Source organism: Pezoporus wallicus, unplaced genomic scaffold, assembly GCF_028554395.1.
Source record: "Pezoporus wallicus isolate ANWC-B61680 ecotype Strahan unplaced genomic scaffold, APGP_CSIRO_Pwel_v1 contig_642, whole genome shotgun sequence".
Taxonomy (NCBI): domain Eukaryota; kingdom Metazoa; phylum Chordata; class Aves; order Psittaciformes; family Psittacidae; genus Pezoporus; species Pezoporus wallicus.
Genome location: NW_026637470.1, coordinates 720,381 through 745,718, shown reverse-complemented (window position 1 = coordinate 745,718; position 25,338 = coordinate 720,381). Strand labels below are relative to the sequence as shown.

At 36.2% G+C, this 25,338-nt stretch overlaps 1 protein-coding gene across 5 annotated transcripts in view; it reads left to right on the top strand.

Moving 5' to 3' along the window:
• Nucleotides 1–25,338, top strand: part of RBPJ (recombination signal binding protein for immunoglobulin kappa J region) — a 140,176-nt gene that overhangs the window by 109,656 nt on the left and 5,182 nt on the right. For all 5 annotated transcript variants that reach the window (XM_057405595.1, XM_057405597.1, XM_057405594.1 and 2 more), the window contains 8 exons: nt 8,358–8,396; nt 11,455–11,550; nt 17,778–17,943; nt 19,098–19,272; nt 20,723–20,860; nt 21,074–21,186; nt 23,362–23,502; nt 24,534–24,689. In XM_057405595.1, coding sequence (XP_057261578.1) covers nt 8,358–8,396; nt 11,455–11,550; nt 17,778–17,943; nt 19,098–19,272; nt 20,723–20,860; nt 21,074–21,186; nt 23,362–23,502; nt 24,534–24,689 — 1,024 coding nt within the window. Of the gene's footprint in view, nt 1–8,357; nt 8,397–11,454; nt 11,551–17,777; nt 17,944–19,097; nt 19,273–20,722; nt 20,861–21,073; nt 21,187–23,361; nt 23,503–24,533; nt 24,690–25,338 lie in introns of those variants that run through there.

Here is a 25,338-nt window from a genome sequence, read left to right as displayed (position 1 = left end):
CTAGAGAGGTCATGTACCGGTGATCTTGTAGTACACCACATTTAATGTGTTTGTAGTAACTGATCACATAGCAACTTGAAATTAATTGTTTGAAAAGTATTTTTGTTTCTTATGGTGGAAGCAGTAGGTCCTGTTATGATGAGGATTGTCTTGTCTTAAAAGCTGAATGTACATTTGAAAAACTTTGTAGTTTTTCAGGTATGTAGCAGTTGTTTTAAAGTTGAGGGAGAATAAGAAGAAGTAGCTGTAAATTACTTGCCTTATTTTTATTTCTTTCTTTAGAAGGCTTTCTTCTCACTATTCAACTGCAAGCTCTTCACGTTCATTCACAGGTTCCAAGCTATGTAAGAGGTGTAGGAGAAGGTTGCATCTGACAGTTCACTGTTTTTAGAACTGGGATTAAGTGTAGCACAGAGGTTTCTTTTGGTACTCTCCTAACTATGATAAGCCTGTAGTAGTTGAAGTGGCAGTATTTCTTCCTCCCCAATCCTGTCATACTAATGGCTTTTGGGATACCAGATATTAGAAATGTTGGAACTGAACTTCAGCCTCTCACCAATCTTCATTGTCACTTCATATTGTTGGAGAGCAGAGCTTGGAATTTCTTATGTTTTCTCTTTCTGAATCACACAATGTATTCTGAAACTTCTCTGGAGATTATATAAAAATCTGAAATTCTTTTCATTAGACCCCTCCTGTTTCAAGCATTGTTTCCCTCAGACCTCCTTTGAGGAAGTAAAAACTTTCTTTAGTCAATCTATTCTGTATTTAATTTAGTATTCTTAATAGTGTCTGTCCTCTAGTAAGCCTATGTGAAGCACATTGTACTTGTCTCAAAACCCATTTATTTGACAGCTTTGTTTAAGGCAAGTAGAACTTGCCACTTTGTCAGTCTCTGAGTCTTTTATTGCCCTGGAGAAGTGATTGCCACATCTTATTTCTGACAATGTTGGGAGGTTTGTGGTTTAGGAGAAGGAGCTGGAAGGATTCAACTGAACAGGGTAACTTCCTTCCAAGGACATTGTCTTCTGAGCACTTGTCTGGGGATTGTTTCCAGAATCCATGCTGAGGTATTACAGTCATCCCTTGTAGCTTATTAAAGAGTTCCTATAACATGTTCTGCAGCAAATGCTGTGATGTGTGCCTTTGCTAAATCAGTCAAAAGCACCAGCAGGTGTCCAGTTGGAAATGATTTGACGGTGGGATGTTTGGGAGTTAAATGTTTCCATTGAACAGGCAGTCTGCCTTTTCAAAATCTGGCACTTGCTTCCCATGTAGATAGCATGTTTTTTTTTTCAGTTTTCTCATTGTATTGGGTCTGGCTGGTATGGAGTTAATTTTCTTCATAGCAGCTGGTCTGATGCTGTGTTCTTTGTGATTAAAACAGTGTTGATAACACACTAATGTTTTAGCTTTGGCTGAGCAGTGTTTGCATAATGTCAAGGTTTCTCGCTGTGTCCTGTCTGCATCCCCCCCCACGGTGAATGGGGATGCACAAGATGTTGGGAGGGTACACCACCAGGCAGATGACCCAAACTATCCAAAGAGATATTCCATGGCATATAGTGTCAGTGATAAAATGGAGAGGAGGGGGGTTTAGCAAGGTTAACCCAGTGTTTGCTTTGGAACTGGCCGGGTATCTGTTTACCCTTGGGAGGCGGTGAGTGATTGGCTTGTTTTTATTTTGTTTCTCTCTTCTTCCACTTCTCTTTTGTTAAACAATTTTTATCTAGACCTACAAGTTTCTTGTTTTCCACTCATGCTTTTCACCTGTCCTATGGCATTGTGGCTCTTAGCTGCCTACCGAGCTTAGCCCCCAACACCCATGCTGACCTCTTCATGTTTATGTAAGGAAAAAAGAAGAAAAAGAGATCTCAACACATGGCTATTTCCTATGTTTCTGGATTCTTCAGGGTAAGGCAAGTATTTTGCTTTTATTTTCAGTGTTGAAATTTTCAAAATAACGTGAAAACTGTCACAAAAAAAAAAAGGAAGACAGTAACTGTAGTATATTCTTACTAGTCTTTGTATATTCTAGAGTTAAATCAGAATGCTTTGTCTTGCCGCAGGCTTTTCTGGTGCCTCATCTTCCATAGTGTTCTCAGGCCCATTCTTCTCACCTAGCAAGTCTTAATTTGCCACTCATGTCTTCCCATTCTCAGTCCTCATTCTTCCTGCTATTCCCCCCACATGGGCCTCTCCATCATGCTTGCTTTCTGCTCAGCTGTTATTCCTGCTGCATTCAAATTTGACAACTCTCTTGTTTTTGCCTCTCTGGAGAGCATTATTTACAAAAAGATCCATGCTGTTCCTACTAGATGCCAAGAATTGTGTCAGTCTATAGGCCAACTGAAGATAGAATTCTTAGGGCAAATGACTGAAGTTTGCCTCTATTTGAATCTTGTTGAAGTATTTTTTAAGGCTTCTGTGTTCGGTAAATAAAGGTGAATGGAATTTATGAGGGACTGTGAAGAGGATGTTCTTGGCTGAAGGCCAATAATGGAAGAATTTGAACTTCATCTTCCACTCAGGAAGATGCTAGAGCAGTTTAGTAACTACAGATATTCAAAGTTGAGGATGGGATAGCATGTGATTTTTTATTTATAATTTTTTTTCATTGCAAATGGCACATCTCTGGTTAATTTTTATTTTTCCTTCCAAAATTGACTTGAAATGTAGAACCATTGGAAAAAAAAAGCGCAATTCAGCCCTTACAATTATGCTTATCTCTAGAAAGTAAGACTGTATAACAGGAAAAAAGTTTGATACTTCTAGTAAAGACAAGTAAGTTATAGATTGTGCTTCATTGTAGATGCTGGAAGCAATGGACATTCACATTCCTGCAGCCATAGAAAACTATAATATAGTACCTATTGTGCCTGAGTGAGGAATTCCTAACAGGATTTGGTATTCTGATATTTTATGAAAATATTTGAAACAGTCTGTATGTTGTGTCATGCTTTTACCTAGCCTGAGAATATTAAAAGCTAGAGCAAAACTAGTTAGTGTACTTGGAAGATTAATGTTAGTGCTCTTGTTCATTTCCATAGTTACTTGATGTCAGTAGAGAGGTAAAAAGAGTAAGTTTACTTCCCATTCTCTGAATGGGGAAAAGAAGTTTGAATAAAAGTTTGAACGGCAAAGTGGGACTCGTGAAATGAAAAGGGTGGGCTTGAAAAGAAGACTGATTTGGGACATGATGTGAGAGAAAAGTTATGCCTACAGTGCAAAATGGGGAAGTGAAATTAATATATGCAAGGCATCAGAAAACAAAATACATGAACATAATGGAATAAAAACTACTAGCTAGAGAAAATACTGGGAAAAGAATTACTTGAACAAGTAAAACTTGCTGCTACAGCAGGTGATTATGGTGTGACTAATGCTCACAGTCAGGTTTGCAGTGCAGTGTGATAGGGAAATACTAATAAAATACAGTTTGTCCTGAACTGAATTAGCAAGGTTTTTTTTGTTTTGTGAATTAAAATGGCAACTTGATTGTATATCCAGAGTTCCAGTACAGTGCGCCTGAAACAGTGCTGACTCTTGGATAGTAAAATAAAAAAAGGAACTTTGTGAGCATTCAGACATAATGATATATAATTTATAATTAGGATTTAAAATTATATATATTTAGCTTGTTTAATAACCACTGTAAGAATAGAACTGTGATACATTACTGTATCCTTTTGTTATCCATCAATCTGCAAATTTTCAAGATGTAAACAAAGAAGAGGTCTAGAAATAGTAAATATCAAGAGAAATTCCAGAACAGTGAAATTCAGGGAAAACCTATGCAAGGAAAATAATGCAGTCTATGTCATCTCTGACAGGTAACCTTTAAATGTCTGAATTGGCCCGTTTTTCAACATGCCAGTGAAACACAAAAGTTTGAAATAACAGCAATCATCACTTGTACAATGTCTGTCATTTAGTACAAAACCATAGATAATGTGTTTCTTGCACTTTCAGTTGAGCTGTCCTAACATCAGAAAAAGCAAAAGGCCTCAGTCTTTTCTTCTGCAGCATCGTTACTGATAGTTTTTGTACTTCAGATTGTGTTGTCAGTAGAGGTATCTCTATCTAGTTTGCAAACATAAGGAATGAATAAACCAGGTGAACTATTAAATGGTTCGTTTTTTCATGTGGTGTTTGTATGTCTTGAGTTTTGCAACATGACTAAAAATCTGGCATCCTGAATGCAATTGCTGCTATGGAATATACCTGATTTGTAGAAGTATTACAGTGAACTGTGCATTCTAGTCATCAGTGATGGAAGTTTAAGAATGTAAAAGAGGCTAAATGTAAACTGGGTTGATTTGTTGGCTTTTTTTTTCCCTCCTGGTAACTACTTTGCTGCTGATAGGGAATGGTTTAGGTTTTCCTGAGAATGAGGTTATAAAAAATCGGTCATTATGCTTAGTAGAAGCTAATGGAGTTCTGTGCCAGACTTCTGTTTAATCTTTTGAGTCCATTTGTGCTTTAGCCTTCACAATATCCTCTAGCAATATGTTTCACAACTTAGTTATAACCAGGTTTGTAGAGCAAGGGAAAAGATTTTTATTCTAAAATGAAATTTTCAGATACTAGGTCTATTTTCCAGTTCCGGTGTTTGCAAGGCAGAGAACAGCCATCTCTTTTTCACATTTTGCATATTTTATATTAGTTTCCTACATCTTTGTCACTTTTCTCTTGTGTGCTCACTTTCACTAAAAGCTGAAGTGTTTTAGCCAATTGCATATGAAAACTGTTGATCATCCATATTGACTTTTGTGGTGTGTTTTATTACTCTGTGTAATTTTTTTCCCCTATGTTTTCAGTTAACAGCAGGCAGTTTTCAGGACTGTGTGTTTGTGGCAGAATAATTCTGTGACATAGTAATGTTTGTGTTTCCTATTCCTTTCTTAATCTTTCTTGAATTCTAACTTGTTTAGCTGTTGCTATTGAGCTACGGGGATTTGTTTTTTTTACGGGAGGTGTAAGAATGCAATGTCAACCAACCTTACTCATGTACTTATTGGATACTTATTTAAATAATTTGATTTATAGCATTCCTGTACAAAGTCACATTCTTTTTTACTAAAATAGAGTTTCCCTTATGAAGATGTCTAGTGATGGAAGTGGTTTGTGGGTCAGTTAAGAGTTCTTAGTTCTGAGGAATGTTTATGGGATCTTTGAAATTATTTTGAGGTGGTACAGGAAAGTGCTGTTCAGTGACATGAAGGCTAGGGTACATAACCATCAATTGGGCATCAGAATAACATTACTGAGGAAAAAGTAGCTGAATTTAATTCAGAGATAGTAAAAAATTGGACTTTCGGTAAATATGACTGTGTAATTTATTCCTGCTTTGCTCCTCCCCCTAATGTCTTCCAGTACTAAAAGGGGGCGTACAAGAAATCCGAAGAGGGACTTTTTACATGGGTGTGTAGTGATAGGACAAGGGGGAATGGCTCTAAGATGGCAGAGAGCAGATACAAATTAGATGTTAGGAATAAATTTTTTACTATGAGAGTGGTGAGACACTGGCACAGGTTGCTCAGAGAAGTTGTAGGTGCCACATGCCTGGAAGTGCTCATGGCCAGGTTGAATGGGGCTTGGAGCAACCTCATCTGGAGGGATGTGTCCCTGCCCATGGCAGAGGGGTTGGAATGAGATGATCTTTTGGGTCCCTCCTAACCCAAACCATTCTATGATTTTATGAATAATAAAAGATCTACCAAATCTAGTTTGCATAATGTTTTGGAAGGTTCATGTTGCTAAAGGTACCTTTTGTACAGGTTCGCAAGTTGATTACAGTGACATCACTAACTTTATTTTGAATGGAGGAGGCTAGGGAAATTTGGCATGTTGAAGTATAAAGGTGGTGCACTGAGCATCAGATGATCAGGGTTTACCCTGTGCATCTCCAAAATGACTCGGTGCTTCAGCTCTGCCTCTGAAGAATGGGGATTTTGGTGTTCTTTCCTGTGTGGTATATTCAGGATTTGACTAAAGGAAGATAGGGTGTTTATTTCTCTAAGTAATGGCTTCTTTTTTGTGTGTAGATGCCTCTATTATTAGTAAAGTTTTTTAGGTGGCAGTAACTGTACATGCAAGGGGAGCAAATCATCTATGCTCAGAGTTCTGCATGGCTAGAGTAGCCTTACGGGAGTGTAAGATTTTGTCTGGGTGTTTTTTTTCTGTGTTAATGTGGTTTCTGATGTACTAGTGTCCTCATCTTGGATGGGATCTCTTGGCCATGGTACAAGCAAATGTGGTGTGTGGTGTGTACAGTGTCTCCTTTGCTCCAAAATAGGCACATCTTAATTTTTTTCTTGGTGAATTAAAATGTGGAGAGGGATTGAAACAAAGACTCTAGTTCTACTCCAGATCAGGCAGCTAATCTATAGGGGTGTTGTAAATTATTGCTTAAAGATAATCTGTTGTCTAGTCAGTGAGTCACAGACAGGTGAATCCTCTGCCAGATTTAATGATCCTAGGTCTTCAGGGGAGAACAGTGAGGTGGGATGCACACACAAACTCACACTGTTATCTGGGGAAAACCAGAGTCACAGGGTGTGCTTGGGAGATGACACTAGGTTGATCCTGGAAAGATAAGCAGATAGGCTTTGGGATATAACTTTCTGGCTGCCAAATGGCAAAGCTGTTTCAGTTTTCTTGTGGCCTTTCTGCATTGCAAATATGATAATGCAGTGATACATACCACAGTGGAAAACAGAAATGAAGTACCTGTCCCATAGACCTAAAAATTGAAAATACATGAAAATGAATCTTGCAGCAAAAATTTTGGTTTCATTGTTTCATTTGAAGTTAAAATAAAGCCAAACAAGTGAACAGTATGCTAACAATAACTAAGTACAATGTGAAAGGAGCTTCTGTCTGGTTGGAAATGTAAATTTTCATTTCATCATTTAAACTGAAAAGAAATAATTTGATTTCATCTTGCGTATCCATTTCTTCTGCATAGGAAAGACTGCCAGTATTTTAGAAGATTAATTTCTCAAGTTGTGAAAAATAACTTCAGAATTTGCTGAATGTTCTTGTCACTCTTTTCAGTGCTGTTCTACTCAACTGCATAGTGCCGCTAGCTTTGCATTTTTACTTTGTGCATTTCTGGAGTTACTCACATGAAATTGGAATACATCAAATCATTCCACCACCAGTTGCTGTAGAGTTCAGGACAGATCCTCAGCATCAACAGTGGAATTTCTCATCACATCATTTAATGATGAAGTACTTCTTGTCCTAGAGAGCCTCCAACACTGTTGTAGGGCAATATTAGGAGAGGGGAGGGTTTTCACTATCCTGGAAGTGTAAAGGCAAAGATGTGACCACTTACAAAAGAGTTTTCCAAGTCATAGAGATGTTTATGAACATTGGCAGCAGAAGCAGAGTCTTTTATGCCTCAGCTTATTTTTAGATAGAAAGGTGTTAAGCTAAATCTATCTCTATGTTTTGTCCTTTCCCTTTTTTCTTTTGTGTTTTTTGTTGTTGTTGTTGTTTTTTAACTTCCCCCTTTTCCTTATTTAGCTGTGGTTGTACTTCTGTGCCAGGTTGGTGTACATTGCAGCATACAGCCTTTCTTTTTTTCAGGTTTTTTACCTGGTCATTTTCCTTTAATCTGAGGGTGTTTTTGTTAATGAAAATGTTTCTGTCCTGTGTAAACTCAGTGTCTTCTATAAATAAATACTTTTGTGGAAAGTCTTAACTGCCTGGAAGGAGCACCCTCTCTGTCACGAGCAGTGTTAAAGCTCTGCCTCAGAACACATTATGCCTTATGGCTAAAAAACCAAGTGTATGACAGGGTATTTCTGGATCATGCTTGGGTACATTCCACGAGGGAGATTTTCCTTAACAATTCTGTATCAGCACATATGAAATATGTTGTCATCCTCTTTATGAGAAGTCACTAAGGATAAGCAAATTTATGAGGAATTGTCCTCATGGGAAGTATTCACTGTGATTTGTCAACTTGGAGATAAGTCTGTTGATTTCTGTATGGTGATAATAATTGGTTTTTGTTGGCACTTCTGGTCAGTGCTGTGCCAAAGATCCCTTGGCTATTTACATAACTGTGATATCTGAACTTTTCAAAATTGATTCAGAGAGGAAGTAAATGTGACTTTAGCAAAGAAAGTCATCCAGTGTTCCAGATAAAGAAACCCCCCTCTGCTATTGTGGACAAAGCTATTGCTAGGAGGTGGTTGATACTTTAATAGTAACCTGTCCAGGAAATTACAATGAAAAGACATCAAATTTCAATACATTTTCAAAAATTGTAAAATTGGGATAGTATTTCACTGTAAAATTGTGACTAAGCACTTTTAAATTAGCATCTTCTTTTTTTTTTCCAGGAAATTTGGAGAGCGACCTCAACCGAAACGGCTCACCAGGTAAGCATCAAAGAAAGTCTGTTTTTAACAGTTTTCTAAAGTTACCCATTTCATTCTCAGAAGGATTTCTAAGTTTAAAAAGTTTGGCTTGATAATAACACTTTTTAGTGCCAAAACTCGGTTGTTGTGTTACTGCTGTCACGCAGCAGGTAGAAGCAAAATGAACACAGTACTGTCAAGGAGTGATCTTAACCAGTTTTTGATTAAACCTGAACAGTCAGAGAAAGCATCAGTTAGTACCATCAAGTCAGACCATTCTGGAAAGTGTTTAGAGTGATTGAAATACAGTGCCTGATTTGCTCCTGGTCTGCCTGGAAGTATTTACACCAGAATCTGTCAGGTAGTCACCATTGTTGTAGCACAGTCTGTGCGAATGTTTATTACTCTGTGCCACAAACTGTGCCGATCTAAAGTAGCCACTGAATTTATAATCCACTGCCTGCTTGAAGTACAACAGGCGTGCAATTTTTCAATAGTTCTGTGTGGTAACAGTGCTGTATAAAGACATCACTCTGGCCTGCTTGTATTTTGAATGAAATTATGATGCCTCATGTAAAGCTCAGGGTGGAGAGGAGCATTTACATTTTGTGTTGGGTACATCTGTTTCATCATGTGCCTGGATAAGCTTCAATGTTAGCTTGTGTATTGTTAAACTTCATTTCAATGCAAAATTTATCTGTACTGACTTATAAGTAATTGAACAAACATTCCTGTTTCCCATTGGCCTACCTATTTTCAGGGATATTTAAGGATACTAAGTTTTAAATAACAAACTGGTTTCTATCTTCAGCAGTAGCATCTTAGTGTCGCTGTGAAGTTACTGACAAAATTTATCTTCTGTGATTTAAAAAGAACAACAGAAATAATGACTGTTCAGTGTAAGGTCTTTTAAATAAGTTTTCTATAACTGTAGTGACTCTAAATTTCATGTGCAGGATTTTAACTACTAGATACGCCAGGTACTCTTTCCTGTGAGTAGGCAGCTGGGAACTGCTAGCCATCCTTCAGTGGCTTGTAAACCTTTTCTGTATCGTTAGAGGCTGGAAACAAACAATGCTGAAATGGAAAAATCTTAAGACATTTTTAAGAGTGTGATTGGTTTACATAATGCTACAAAAATGTGTCTATAAACCCTTAAAGGTGTTTAGTTCAATTACTGGGAAATTATTCTGCCTTCTTGCATAAAGGCAGTCCTGTTTGTCTAATAATCTATCATCATGCAAGTTCCAGCAGAACAGCACTATTTTGTTCATACTGTGCTAGTTGGTTTTAGATGTAAACTGTGAGAGTGCTACATTCATAGAGAGTTTTAAGATTTAATAAAAGAAGAATGTTTTATAAGAATTACAATGGTTACGTATTTTCTTTATCAGTGGGAGGGGTCCGAGGGGAACATTCCTAATTCTTGTAGAAGCTTGGATTGTACAAGTCCACTGTAACAACAGACCAGTAGAAAAGGCAGAATTTCATCCTCATACAGTGCTAAATAAACATTAACTAGCACCTAGTGTTTGTGTGCGTGTGTTGCTGGTGTTTTTTTAAATGATAGCCAAGTCAAAAGATTTTAGTATGACAGATGTTCTTAATTTAGTATGACACTGTTCTTAATAGTATTTTGAATTGTCAGATAACAAGTTTTTAAACCACTTACATGCAAATAATAATATAATGAAATGTATAATAATGATTTCACAATTAATTATGCATTCTGGTTTAAAATGTATTCTTAAACAGTGGTTGTACATGAAAGTAAGCCTGCATGCTTCAAGATAGATCTTCCATCTGTGCTTTCATGGATAAACATCGATTTTTGCCAATGTCAAATACACATAGATCAAGTTAGTCCAAATTAAAAACAGAAATTCAAGTCTTTGCTCTTGTATCTTGCTGTTTACAGAGATAATTTCACACACTGGTCCCTATCTTATGCAGACATGACAAATGCAAGAATTTACAAAACATCATTAACAAAGCTGGATTGTTGTTGTCCAACACCCCCCACCTACTTGCATTCATTCCCTTGTGAAACTGTCTGTGGGGATTTCTTTTGGAAAAGGCCTTGTAAACAAAATACTGTTTCCATCCAAAATATTCTATCTTTTTTTTTTCACTGGAAATGTTTGGTTTTCTGGATCTCTCAAAGAGAACTCAACAGTTGGGTACAGTTTGGAAAAACAAACCGGCCCAAAACAAAACAAAAAAACTCAACAACAAAAAAACCCAAACAAAACAACAACAAAAAACCCCTTTCCTCTGTTGAGTTTCATCTCTTCATATAACTTCCTTAAAATTCATGATTTGTTTCTCTGATTGATGACTTTGAAGGCGAGCACATTGGTGGGCATTCAACCCACAAAAGCTCCTCCAGTGACTTAAAAGTGTTCCTGTCAGCACTCCGACACAGCTAAACCCCAGGGTGTTGAATTTGCCATGCTGCTTAATGAACAGTTAGATTATTATACAGAAGAATGATAGGGTGTATTGTTCTCTTACTTCTCTCAAGGAATCACTGTTAGTGTGTTTAAGGTAATTACAGCTTTTATATAACGTCTGTCAGTACAGTGATGTTGAACGATAGAAAATCTAATTAATTTTTTTTTTTTACCCAGTTGTATGCAGGAAGTAGAGACTTCCTCTAGAAAACCAGATGAAATGATAAGCTGGAGAATCTTTTTTTTTTATTTTACTATCTAAGTTGGTTAAGGAGACAATATTCAATTAATAAACTGTGTTCTAATCAAGTATTTGTGGCATGGACTTTAAATGTGGTGTAGTCATTGGCATTGATACAATTTTACATCACAAGCATCTGTTCTGGAAAATGTAGTACTTGTAAAAATGACCACAGACCCTTACTGCTAGCTTCATGCAAGAGAGTTGCTGCTTTTTGCTATGTAGTTGTCTTAAAAACCAAAGCAAACTCATCTTGGTGCTATTAATGGTCACCTTTTTTGAACTTCAGGTGTTGGGGATTTTTGTCCTAAAACTTTCTTTGGATGATTATAGTTCTAAACAAAACAAATGAATTTTCAAAGCTTATTTTGTCTTTTATTTTTAGGGAAGCAATGCGAAATTACCTGAAGGAGCGGGGTGATCAAACAGTGCTAATACTCCATGCAAAAGTTGCGCAGAAGTCGTATGGAAATGAAAAAAGGTAAGTTTCTATTCTTTCCTGGCTTCCTCTAGAGTTCCCAGCTAGGGAAGCTGTAGCATATGGTCTGGTGCATAGTAGGTGTAGAATTCCTCAGATCATACTATAACTTGAAGAAATGTAAGCCAAAATGTGTTCCTGAGATCATCTGATTATGTAACAAAAGCTGCAAACCTTTGGCAATTTTATGTGGTGATGCCTCTTCTACCAACAGGTTCTCTATCTGTGCGTGAAGTTTTTCTTACATTGAATTAAAATGGCTCTAATTTTAAATCTTCCATTTTAAGTTTGGAGTAAGCAGGGTGATCAATGATGGCTATTTGTAGGGGAGGTTTTTCTTGAGTAATTTCAAATTAATATGAAAGGGAAATTACCAGCCTCAGTAAGATATTCTTCTGAATCAGATCTGTTATTGCTTTAAAATAATAACAGGTCAATCATAACCATATTTATGGTTCTTTAACATTCTCTTGTAAAAATAAGTACAGTACAACTTACAATAATAGGTAGTTCTCTAAAGGACGGGATCTGTAAACGTGAAGTTGAATGCTTTTTAGGTAAAGGTGAATTTCCTGCAGTCTTCTCTATGTGATATTTTTATTTAACGACTAGTAGAAGCAAATAGGACGGTCCTTCAGATGCAGATTTCTAGTCCTCATGGTAAAACAGAATTTTAAGTATAAACTGTATTTTTCTACCTTCAACTTCACTAAAATAAGAAGTGCAGTATTTGGTTAGTTTTCACATACTTTTTATTATTAATATTTTTTTGTCACAAAAGACCATGTATTTAGTACATTAATGGTTTTGAAGTTTTAACCTTACTTTTACACTCACTCATGTCCTGTTACTTCGTTATGTTTTTTCACAGTTTTCTGAGATTTGAGATTTTAGCATACTTAAACATGAAAGTGTTAGAAAACAGGAATGTTAGAATTAAGCCCGCGAAGTTCTCAGTTCATTGCTGCCAATCTAAATCACACTTCCTGATGTCTGTGAATCGTAGATGAAGACTATATTTTCAGCTGTTCTTCAGTATTCTGTGCCTGACTGCTTGTTTTTTCAATATGTGTGGTCCTTTCTGTTAGCCCTTTCTTTTGGGCAAGGTCCAGGTTTTGCAGCTCCATGGAACTGTTAATTCAAAGTGCTTTTTAGATCTTTGTGCAATTCTTGATGAGAATCAAATGGGAAGTCAGCAAAACAGGAAGGAGGAAAGGCATGGAAGCAGACAAGTGTGCTGCATATCTGCTCTGTAACTACACAGGCTTCTTGCTCACTGCCAAACGTAAATGCAGAAGTGTTGCAATGCAAGGCCCTACTAATAGTAAATGATAACTTTAACCCTTTGCAGCCCGCAAGTTTTATCATGTCAGTATAGAGGTCTCTGATCGTTATCTTGTCAGATTGTGTTGTCATTCAGGAGTTGAATAGTTGACTCATTACTGCAGATGAGTAAAGCATGTTACTCCCAAAAAGTGGGGAGTGTGCCTGCAGATAAGACAGTGATTTTCTAAACAGTGTATCTGTAACTTCAGTTAGTCTGTTCTCCAGGGGCTGCAGCAGTTCATGAGTTCAGAAACATTTTGCAGAGTTTTCCTGTGTATCATTATTTTGGAGAGCAGGTTGCATTGAAAGAAGGAGAAAATAAAAAATCAAGTAGTAATTTTGATTATTCAAAGTTCTGTTACAGTTTGGAAAACTTAAATAAGTGTTCTGAAGAATACAGAGCAAAGCTTCAAATTGTCGTTTGCTAAAAGTTTCTGAAAGTGCCTATGTGTAATTGGTAGAATTGCCATAAATACATGCTGCCCTCAATATACGTGTATATTTCACTTGATTCTGTTAAAAATCACTTTGGCGTGTATGTTACCAAAGTAGTAGTAATGCTCAATAAACTAGTTATTGGTTTCCCACTGCTTGAAACAATTGCTAACTGACATTAGGCATTCTTTTACCACTTAGATTTTAGGAGGTGCAGTACAGTGGCCTATCTCAGCACAGCTGCATTAGTTCATGAAAGGTATCTCAGATTTACCTCTTTAAAAATGGGAGCATGTCAAATGTATCTAGAGAGTTTCAGAACTCAATAGATGACTAGGAATGAAAATGTTTGGATGTTTGTCATAGTGAACTGATTGCCATTCTGGTATGGGTGTGAAATGAAAGTTGGGAATACATACTAGGCTTTCATTATCCTGTTTAAATATTTTAGTTTTTCTTACGATTTAACACACCATTTAAACTGTCTCTGCTGCTGTTCTGCTACTTCCCAGACTGTTAGCATCAGTAATGATGGCATGGATATAATCTGGTTAAATTTTGATCCTTGAAGAATAAGTTAAATTACACTATCTTTGTAACTGAGAAGTCACATTACAAAAGGAATTGTTTCTGAAATTTGTCTTAAATTTCTTAAATTTAAAATATTTCTTACATTTAAGTTCTATGTCTTTCAACATAAAACCTAAAAAAAACCCTAAACAAGCTTCCACCTTTTGGTCTAGTCTTTAAACCTTGTTTGTTGTGAGGTCATGGAAAATATTTATCATTAGTAAATGTTGCATGGCATAATTAAAAGGTTAGCACAATAACTACCTTTCAGTGTTCTGGTGAGGCTTAATAGATGGTGAAATACTCTGTTGAAAACTCAGGGTACATGGTGCAGTCTCATGTAGTGTGGTCTGGTATAAATAGGCCTTAGAGAAACGCAATTCCAGGTTGTTGCCATGTGGATGGAGACTTTCTGGATTAATTTGAGAGTGTTCTTGGTACTTGCCTGTAAATAACAGTAATGAAAGGATGTCCACTTTCTTCAAGTGGACCACTGTTACTAGCCTTGCTTTTCCTAAAGTTAGTGTTGTTTAGTCTGACAAAGAAGCCAGGAGGTGAGAAGCTCAGGGGTGGACTTCAGTTGAGTTTAAGACTTTTTGCCTAATGTTTCCTGTTGGATGGCTGTCATCTTTCAAAAACATTCAGCTGATACTCAGGTGATGTTTAGTGGTAAGTGTGGATGTTTGTCTGGTGCTTCTTACACTATTTTCATATTTACCTTTCACTGAGACTTCTCTCTTTGGAGTCTGAACAGTGTGAACACTCAACATTAAGGTCCTGTGTTGTTTCGCTGCATGTTCAGAATGGAATTGCCACTCTGCTCACAGCATAGAAAAGAGGTATTAAGAGAATAAACCCAGTGAGGAAATTGCCTCCTACATACGTTTCCAGCATTATTTCTTGTACTGAATATTCTCAGCAAGCTCGGAAGAACCAGATACAGCTGCCTTTCCTTCCAGCATGATTTTCTTTTTACTATAGGTCAAATTAATACTTCAGAAGAATTTTTACCTCCTACTTAGTCTTATTTTAGTTTTGTGGTGAAAGGAGAGGTAGGCCCTGTAAATCAAAAGTTGAAGGAAGAGTATTTTCATTTGTTCAGCTGAACATTGTCCTACTTTATTTCCCATCAGTAGTACTGGAAACAAATTATTTTAGGGAGGTGATTTTCTTTTTCTTATTTGCTCATTGTAGTTATCTGAAAGCCAGCTTCTCACATAAACATTTACATTCCTATTTACATCAGAAATATTAATGAGTGAACCGGTTTACAGCAGTCATTTTATACATATCAAAGATAACTTTCTTTAATCATCTGTGAAAATCAGGAATACTCATGGTTTACTCACACTATGTTGGATAGGAAAATTATAATTAATCTCTTCTATACATGAGTTTCTGGGTTTGTAAATACAAAGGAAAAAGCCCCGAGACTGTACTTGCCTATATCTGAAGGTTAGGAGACTGCACATAAGGAACCCCATTCCAGTTGTGGATGTCCAGACTCTTTCTTTCTTGTTTGGTAGTTTAAACCAAACATAAAATTGTCTCAGCTTAAAAAGTTTCTGTCTTTGTTCAGTAAACCGTAGTTTTCCAAAGTTTTTCTCTGTGTTCTAATTTAAAAAGAGCGCTTTAATTGTTGTGGCTTGTTTTCTTTCAGTGGGTTGAAACTCGTTTCTCCTGGGTCTTCATTGCCACCTAGTGGCCATAGCTATTCAAAGGATTTGGTTTAGAGTAAAGCTGTAATGAAAAATTATATGAAAAAGTTTGAGGGTTGTTTTTTTCCTTCTGTTCTAACATTAAGAAAAATACAAAAGAGTACATGAGGAAGAAAGGTAAATGTGTGATGTTGGCTTTATGGTGTTATACCTTCTTGGAAGACAAGGGGTATGGATTCTTTTTTGCAAAGTATTGCTCCATTAATAAAGGTTGATATTAATTTTTAGTCTGTATATAATTTCTTATTGGAAGTAGCTTATACCTGTTGAGAAGAGAATTGGTGCGTTGCATCTATTAACACTGAAAGGATCTTGCTTTGTCACTGGAGTTCACAAGCTGACTAGCTATATGGTGTGCTTTTTGTGGCAATATGGGTTTGTTTCCAAAAGATCTTTTACTTGAAACTTCCTCTCCAAATAGTTGGGAGTTCGTTCATAACCCCCATTTTAAAAGTAGTATTCACAGAGGACCACCATCATGCTTCCCCTATCTGGGATGGCAAAGTAAAGCAGGCCTCCTAAGCAGCGCTTGGGCATGATCACTGCCCTTGCTTGACCCCTTACCAGTCTAATAAACATGTGAGTACTTCTTACACTCTTGCTTGCTTCCCACACTCTTGCTTGCTTCCCACTTGCACATATATATATCTGTGTATTTTTTCAAATGTGATCACAGGTGTCCGCAGTAGACATTTTCTCAGTCTGATGCTAAAGCAGTTATTTCTTACTTTGTTTCAGTTTTCTACTAAAACATGCTGAAAGTTGCAGCAACCAGGTGACAATTATGGTATTTACATCTAGATGCAGGGCAATAAAGGGCATATAGATTAGATTGGTCCTGTAGAAAGTAACGTGCACCTTGTACTTTAATATGAATCTTTTATTCTTGACCATTGTCGTTGCACTGTCTCCCTCACCAGTAAGTGCTCTTAAGATCATTTTTCCTTTAGAGAAGCATTGGGGAAAATGAGGTCATGTCATCTCTGAAATAAATGCAATTGAAAAGTAGGAAATGCATTCTTGGTTTTGAGATCAAAAAATTGTAGTAGGAACGGGAGGATTTAGTTGGCACATAAAAGAAAGCCATATTGTACTTAAATACACTCCTGCTCAATCATTCAGCATCTTCATGAGGAAAGCTGAAACAGCAGAGGTCAGGTAGCGGAAGATGAGATGCAAAAGGCATAAGAGCAAGCAAGAAAGGGATATACCGTGTGTGCTGTTTCATAGCATGTATTACTGCTTACTCCTTCTATTCATGGCCATTTAAAAATTTCAGAACTTCATTCTTACAGCAATGAAAGTTAAAACAGTCTGTTACTGTAGAGTAATTGAAAGAGCCTGGTCACCTGTGCCTTGGTGAAAGGCTCCACAGTGGGCTGTTGCTGCCCCAGAGAGGTGCCTCTGATCATGATAGGATGAGGGGTAATGGTTTTAAACTAAAAGAGGGGAGATTCAGGCTGTATGTGAGGAAGAACTTTTTTACAGTGAGGGTGGTAAAACCCTGACACAGGTTGCCCAGGGAGCTGGTGTATGCCTCGTCCCTTGAGATACTCAAGGCCAGGCTGGACGTGGTTCTGAGCAACCTGATCTAGTTGAGGATATCTCTGCTCATTGAAGGGGGATTGGACTAGATGACTTTTGAAGATCCCTTCCAACCTGAGCTGTTCCATGATTCTATGAAGATGTAACATGTATTCCATTTAAAGACTGCAAAGCGATTTATGCTTTGAAACAGACTCCGTCCTTCCTAATGATGAAACACCAAGTGTTTAGGAATTGTAGTCAGCAGTTGTCCATTAAATCAGTTTGTGGAATTGTTCTGTGTGAATCATGTTATGCACTTGTAAAAGCAAAACACTGTTATCACTTTCAACTTTTTACTTTCTTTCAGAATTTCTTCTTTCTAAGGGTAGAAATTATTTTATAGAAATGCAGAATGTTACATTGCATATATTGAACTGGAAAGATACTCAGTAACTGCATCTCATGCTGATTTTCTTTGCTTTTTTTAATATATTTTATTTGTGTTTTAGAGAATCTTCAGGCAAATGAAGGGCATGTATGTATAAACTGGAATGCAAAGGGTAGCTGGCCTGAGTAGCTTTGGGTACACAACACTGGTATCAAGAATTTTCTTGAAAGCTATGTGTAATCTTATAACGTGCTCTTCATTTTCAGGTTCTTTTGTCCTCCTCCGTGTGTGTATCTTATGGGCAGTGGATGGAAGAAAAAAAAAGAGCAAATGGAACGGGATGGTTGCACTGAGCAAGAGTCACAACCTTGCGCCTTCATTGGAATAGGAAACAGTGACCAAGAAATGCAACAGCTGAACTTGGAAGGAAAGGTAGAAGAAACGTAATAAACCACTCGGATTACTGCAAAAGATATTGTAGCTATATGGTGCATATTTCAAGGAATACTCTTGCTTAATTTTGACAACTTTGTACACAGTAGCAGCTACTACATAAGTGGTTTAAAAAAATCTGTCAAAAATATGTAGGACAATTAATTAGGTAGATTTGGTTCATGGGATCATAGCAGGGTACTAACCTTTAATGTGTTGTTGATTCATTCGGTAAGCTGTTAGATTATTTGGTAGGCATCAGTGATTAACTCAAGTAAGGTTTTTGGCCCAAACTCTCTGTCCTTCTCTCTGGCTTACGTGAATGGATAATCTTAACAAAGAAGTATTTGAACACCATCTGCTGCCAGAAGTGATCTTTAAGTCACTTTGCATAAAAATACAATTCAAATGACATCTTAATAAATTTAGTAAGATCGTTTTGGGGTTTCTTTTCAGTGATACAAATTACTATTAAAAAATCTTACGATATTTGTGATGATTTAAACAGTTGGAATAGAACTGGCAACATGTTAATGCTCATTTTAGCTGGTTGTTTTGTTAAGCAGTATTTTATAGCTATCTAGTATTTCCAGCCCAGTCTACTTAGAAATGCTTCATGTGTTGCTGAATAGGGAAAAGAATAAAAGTTCTTTTTGACATTTTTTTTCCTTTTTTTTTTTTTTTTTTGAAGCTCCTGTTGTCAGCTAGCATATAGCACCTAGCCACATTTCACATTTGAAACCGCAGTCATCTCCCAGCCTTTCAAGAAAAAATTGGCTGAACACTTCTTCTGCACAGGCAGCCTCTTGTGCATGCCCACTGCACTACCTGTATAGCTCTATGATAGCTCTACTCAAATGTAATTTTTAGTAGTGCTCTTAATCAGAGATGGATTTGACACAGCTATAGTATCTGATCATCTGGTTTCTAGTTCTGATAAGAGTCTTTAGGAAAAGGCACTAAAGTTGGGTGCTAAACTTCACAACGCTAAACAGTAGTCATAAAAGATACCCATATCGAAGAGATGGAAAAAACAGTTTCTGATCTAGTTTAGAAACTATTGCATCAGTTTTCCTATTTTGTTCATAATTAAATATATGTAGTTTCTTAAACTGGGTTGACTTGAAAAAACAACAGTATGTTTTCACCTACAGAATTATTGCACTGCCAAAACATTATACATATCAGACTCAGACAAGAGAAAGCACTTCATGTTATCAGTAAAAATGTTCTATGGCAATAGTGATGACATCGGTGTGTTCCTCAGTAAACGGATCAAAGTCATCTCCAAACCTTCTAAAAAGAAACAGTCACTGAAAAATGCAGACTGTAAGTATTTTACACTTCTTTATGCAGCAATTCATTTTGCCTCCTGCTAATTTTTTCTTAGGTGCTCTTATGACTACAAAGTAAATACAATTTTCAATTTCTGTTTTTCTGATGTATTTCAGACTACACTGAGTTTTATATGGTCACAGATATTATTTAGTAAATATAAAATGTCCACCAAAAAAACTATTCTTAGGAGTGAATCCTGGTAGACAAATGCATAAAGAATGCTCTACCTTAGCTTTCTAAGTTGTTAGATCTCTTAAGTTGCCTGATGTGGTGCTTAGGATGGTCTGAGCAGCTTCAAAGAGATAGCTTTCAGATTGTAATAAATGAATAGCATCACATTAGCCAAACTGCACTTCATCGTATCACAGCCACCTTCTTACTATCTCATGCCATTTGCATGTTGTTTTTATTTTTAATATGTTTTGCATGGTTCTTTTATGTAATTGGTAAAGAGAAAATCTGGTGATATTTCATCCAGATTTATTTGCTTACTGTGCTTTTTCAAGTAAAGATATCTCTGGTGCTAATGTATAACTGGGAGCAATTTTGCTTTTTCCTGAGTTTTTGCCTCCATACCACTGGAGAACCTCAAGAGATACCCTTTTTTTTTTTTTTTTTCCCCTCTCTCTCTTCACTAGTGCTTTAAAAGGCTCTTCCATCTGTGTTGGCCTGGAACCCATTTCACCTATGGAATGTGGATCTTGGGGCACTAGCTTGCCACATGACTAAAGGCAATCTGTTGCTGTGCAGTTCACGCCCATGGGTTCAGAGTATGCACTGTTGACTTTGTTCAGACAGCTGGTTTTGATGGACAGTGAATATGAACCAAGCATTCTTTGATAGTAGATATTAACCAAGTAGAAGAAACATGCCTTTGTCATAGCGAAATGCTAGTTGCAGATTTTTTCAGGGGAGTGGATTTAGCATTTCTCTCTCTCTTGAATGATAAGTAAGTTCAAATATGAGAAAATGTCAAGTTGCATGGTTATTAGAAGTTTACATAGTTATGTCTGTCTTCCTTTCAGTTGATTGTGATTCCTATGAATAATTTCTTTATACTTCATATATACTCTGAATGATCACTGAAAGTTGGAGTACTTCACAAGGGCAACTTAATGCTTAAGCTCAAATAATCAGTTGTTGGAGAACTAGGAACAGGAGGAGTTTTCAGCTGGCAAGCACTGGCCTGTTTGGCTAAGTGGCAAAATTCTGTGGACTAGCATGCCTTTGGAGAACAGCCCACTGTATGTTCCCCACTTGTAATTTTGTGATTTTTTTTTTTTTATCTCTCACGAATATAAATATTTTCTAAATTTACCAATGGTTGAGAAGTATTTCTTAATTTCATCAGTTTATTTTACTGTATTTGTGAGGTTTTGTTACTTTTTTATGTACTAATGAAGTAATTTTATAATCTCAAGTCTGTATGTGTTCCTTGCAGTATGTATTGCGTCAGGGACAAAAGTGGCACTATTTAATAGACTTCGATCCCAAACAGTTAGCACCAGATATTTGCACGTAGAAGGTGGTAATTTCCATGCCAGTTCACAGCAATGGGGAGCATTTTACATTCACCTCTGTAAGTAAAAATGAAGCAATATATATTTTCACCTCCCTCCCTCCATCCCCACAAATAAAGGTTCTGCATTTTTTTCCTGCATATTAATTGCTCATATGTGGATTTGTTTGTTACTGACTGTATATTTGATGTAATAGTGGGATGTTAAATGTTCCTCCTATTGGGGTAAACAGTGGATAAAACAAATAATGTGAAAATTCCTGTTTCATGCAGTGGATGATGATGAATCAGAAGGAGAAGAATTCACAGTGAGAGATGGCTACATACATTATGGGCAGACTGTCAAACTTGTATGCTCAGTCACTGGCATGGCACTCCCAAGACTGGTACAGTTTAATTTCTCCAATGCTGTAATTAATCTGTAGATTGCATAGAGTGTGTAATTGCATAGTTGAGCTTGTGTTGTTTACAATATTTGGCTTTATTTTTCCTTTTAGTAATATATGTTTTATATGGAAAATGGCATTCAATTTAATGAAAGTGTATTTTTGTATCTGCAGATTAATTCTGTAAGCAAAGAACAGCTTGTAACGTAAGTGTAGGGAACTTCTCAGAATTCAAACCTGCCAAACTAGGTTAGTTTGCAAGCTGTCCTTAAGAATATGTCTATTTTAAAATAGTAATGTAAGCCCCAGTGTAGCAAAACAGTTTAAATATTGATATAAAATAGCTGAATAAAGTCTTTGCAGCCAGCAGCGCTATTCCATTTGTTGAGTTCAGCACAGCTTTAAAAATGCTCTTCCAACTTGAATCTGAAACCACTTCTGTGTACTTCTAAGGATATGTAATGATATCAATATCGGCTTGCAAAAGCATTTTGGACATTTATTAATACTGTCCGTTTTAAATACGGAACATTGAAAATGCCTTTGTAATTACTTTTTTTAGAAAGAGACAATTTCAGCCCTTGTCTTTGTCACAGATGCAAAATTGATTATAACCAGTTATGGTTTGTGAACCAAACAAATCATTGCTGTAATGGTTTTTATAAATAAATTTAAGTATAATTACAGATTTATTTTTTACCTCCTGTTTATGCACTTAATATTAGCCTAAGTGGAATTTTATGTGACTGATACTAAACAATGCTTCATATGCAGTCCTCTGTGAAATTGTGGTTTGCAAGCCCATTATGAACTTCATACGAGGCTTTGCTAATTCCACTTTTAACTAGAAACGATTTTTAGAATGTGCCAATGTAAAACCAACCTTCCCTGCAGGCAGGTTTTTGTTCCCCTTTCCAGACTTATTTTACTAGGACTGTGTATGAAATTCTCTCCTAATATTAAATTTAGCTAAAAAAAAAAGTAAAACTGCTCAGAGTAAGTAGTATAAAACGATCACTTGAATAGTTGTTTTATTGATCACATTATTTGACAGAAAAATCCAGACCTGGTTACTATTGATCTAGTTCAGTGCACATGACACTTACTAAGAGGATCTCACTTTATCTGGGGGCTTCATGATAATATTTTCTTATTGCTGAAAGGAGATGCCATCATTTATGATTCCAGAAACCTTATTTTTAGGTGGAAATAGATTAAAACAAATTAGGCTAAAGGTTCCTGTTTTGTTTGCTATTGGGAACATTCGTCTTGCGCTTTACAAGATTGATTGAGGGTAATGTGATTAAAAGGTAACTTGCAGGCATTTTATAGGTTAATGCAAAGAACTTTGAAGAAACAAGTTAACCTTGAAACTTATATTGCTAATAATGCCATTTATTATCATTAGAAATTCCAGAGGACATGGCTGGCTTTCTGATTGTCGGCTTAGAAATCTTCAAGCACTTTGGCTGCTGCTTCTGCTGATGTTGCATAAAATGAAGTATTAAACCTTTTTCTAGAAGTTGAGTTTAAATTCCAAGATACAGACTTCCACTGTCTGTAAGGGAATAACTTTTTTAATTTTTAAAAATAAATTAGTGTAACAGCTCTGAATTAAATCAGCAGCTACTTTTTCACTGAGCTGTCAGATGTGAGGAACAGTTGTTCTTTGCAGTTGTCTTTAAGTAATAACGACCACCTATTGTTAAGATATACTGTGATTGTTATGTTTGCAAAACTGTACTTAAGGACATCTCAATACCTGCAAAGTAAATATTTATTTTCAACTGTTCTCATTCAGCAACTAGTCTGCCACAGAATGTTATGGATGCTATCAATGATGGAAGATTCTGTAGAAGTCTGTTAATGCTTGACCTACTGCTTGTTTGTACCATGAAATGGAACAAAAGTAGATTTTGCTGAAGCATCAAGTTTTTTCCCTACTCTTACTCAAAAAAAAGATATATATGCAGGCAGCACACTGAAGATGTAGTATTGAGTGTCACTTCAGTGTTGTGTTCTTACTTCAAAAGCATTGAGAATTATGAATCTAATGTTGTATTAAAACAGGAGGTGTGGAAAATTAAAAAAAAATACTAACAGTACATATGTAATCTCCAATGTAATGAAGTGCAGAAATTGATCTAAATATATATGTACAATTTTCCTTCACAGATAATTCGAAAAGTAGATAAACAAACAGCGTTACTGGATGCAGATGATCCAGTATCGCAGCTCCATAAATGTGCGTTTTACCTTAAAGACACCGAGAGAATGTATTTGTGCCTTTCCCAGGAGAGAATAATCCAGTTTCAAGTGAGTCGTTTAAAACGGGGTTGAGCTTGGAAAGATCTGTAGTTCCTATCCTTCTTACACATTTCTCTTGCAAGCAGTTTTCAGTGCTTTTTTTTTTTTTACATGATCATAGCAAAATGAAGAGTCCACATAAGAATACAGCTTTGATCTTCTTTTCATCTAAACTGGTAAATTCATGCTAGTTGAAGTTTATCTGACATTTTGAAGCATGAAAGTTATGGTTACATATGTAGATATTCTTATAGCTTAATGGAAGAAAACAGAATTTAGGTATTAAAATTAGAATTTTTGAGTCCCATTTTTTCTGTACCTGTGTTTAACCTATACACAATTTTCTTACTGGTTGCTAGGTGATGGAATTAGTCAGAAAGGTGTTGTTGCTATAAAAAACACTTTGTCAATGTATTTTCCATGTATGCATGTATACTGATTTAGTACTATTTACAGGGAGACAGTGAAAGTTTGACTAATTTGTGAGGTTGTCAGTTCAGCTTCTCTCCCATGTCTGCACAAACACTGAAATATAATCTATGATTCTATAAGATTGTGTTATCTATCATTTTGTGGATGTTGAAGAGCTCTCTAAAAGGAAAACAAAATCCTGGCCTTATATAAATCATAACTAATGGAAACTTATTAGACTTGGAGTCTGTAGGTGTTTTAGTCACTTTGCATTATTAAAGCAAGCTCTATTTTAAATAGCTGCTTGGAGTTGGTATATTTTGTTGGTTGTTGGCTGTTGAATAATGTTAACACTTTGAAAGCTGAACTGAAATAAAACCCAATAATAAACAGAAGGTTGGAAACGTGACAGTATCACAGGTGAGAGTTACAGTGTTCGCACAAGCTTTAGTTTTTTACTACTTTTGCTGAAATGTATGCGACTGTTTCTTTAGGTCATTTTGTTGCAAGAAATATGTAAGGAAACATGTTTTTGGAATAGACATTGTTACTTGCTGAGTTGGTTTTTAGCTCTGTGACTTGACTAATGAGTCTACAGGTCAGATTGAAAACTTTTCTTTCTTTCTAAGGCCACTCCATGCCCAAAAGAACCAAATAAAGAAATGATTAATGACGGAGCTTCTTGGACAATCATTAGCACAGATAAAGCAGAATACACATTTTATGAGGGGATGGGACCGGTCCATGCTCCTGTGACACCTGTGCCTGTTGTAGAAAGTCTTCAGGTAAGTTGGTTGGTTTTTATTTTAATTTTTTTTTTTTTAATAAACTCTCTTATGTGAGATTATTTTTGTCATGCAAATTTAACCTTCATGGTACCATTGTGGAATACTGTAGGAAAGCATTCTTACTTGCTTTATAAATAGGAAACTTACTTTATGTTGCAACAAGTTTTCTTACCTACCTTTCAGAATACATGAGCCTGTCCATCATAGGAATAATATTGTTCTATACATTAAGTATTTTATTTCTTAGAGTACTTTGGTAGTAATATCCTTAGGACTTCTACTTTTGTTTGATCATTTAGAAATTGATTTTGGCTCTTAAATCAACCAACTATAGATCAGACAGAGCCAGACAGATACCTTGTTAAGAAAATAAGCTCTCCTAACACGTTCTCCGAAAGATTGTTTGTTCTTTGTTTTCAAAGCCTTATTGAATCCTGTTCTGAGTAGCCACTATCAAAACTTGTAAGCTCTTTCAGGATATCAAATTAATTGGCAGTATCTTTTAGATGTGTTACTTCTTTTACAGCTCAGTTGTGTAGGTATTTCTTTCAGTTTTATCCAGGTGACAGAAACAGCACTGTTTACAGCTCCTATATGCATGTGAATAATTTTTCTTGTTTTGGTTTTCTTCCTTAGAAGGGGTGTA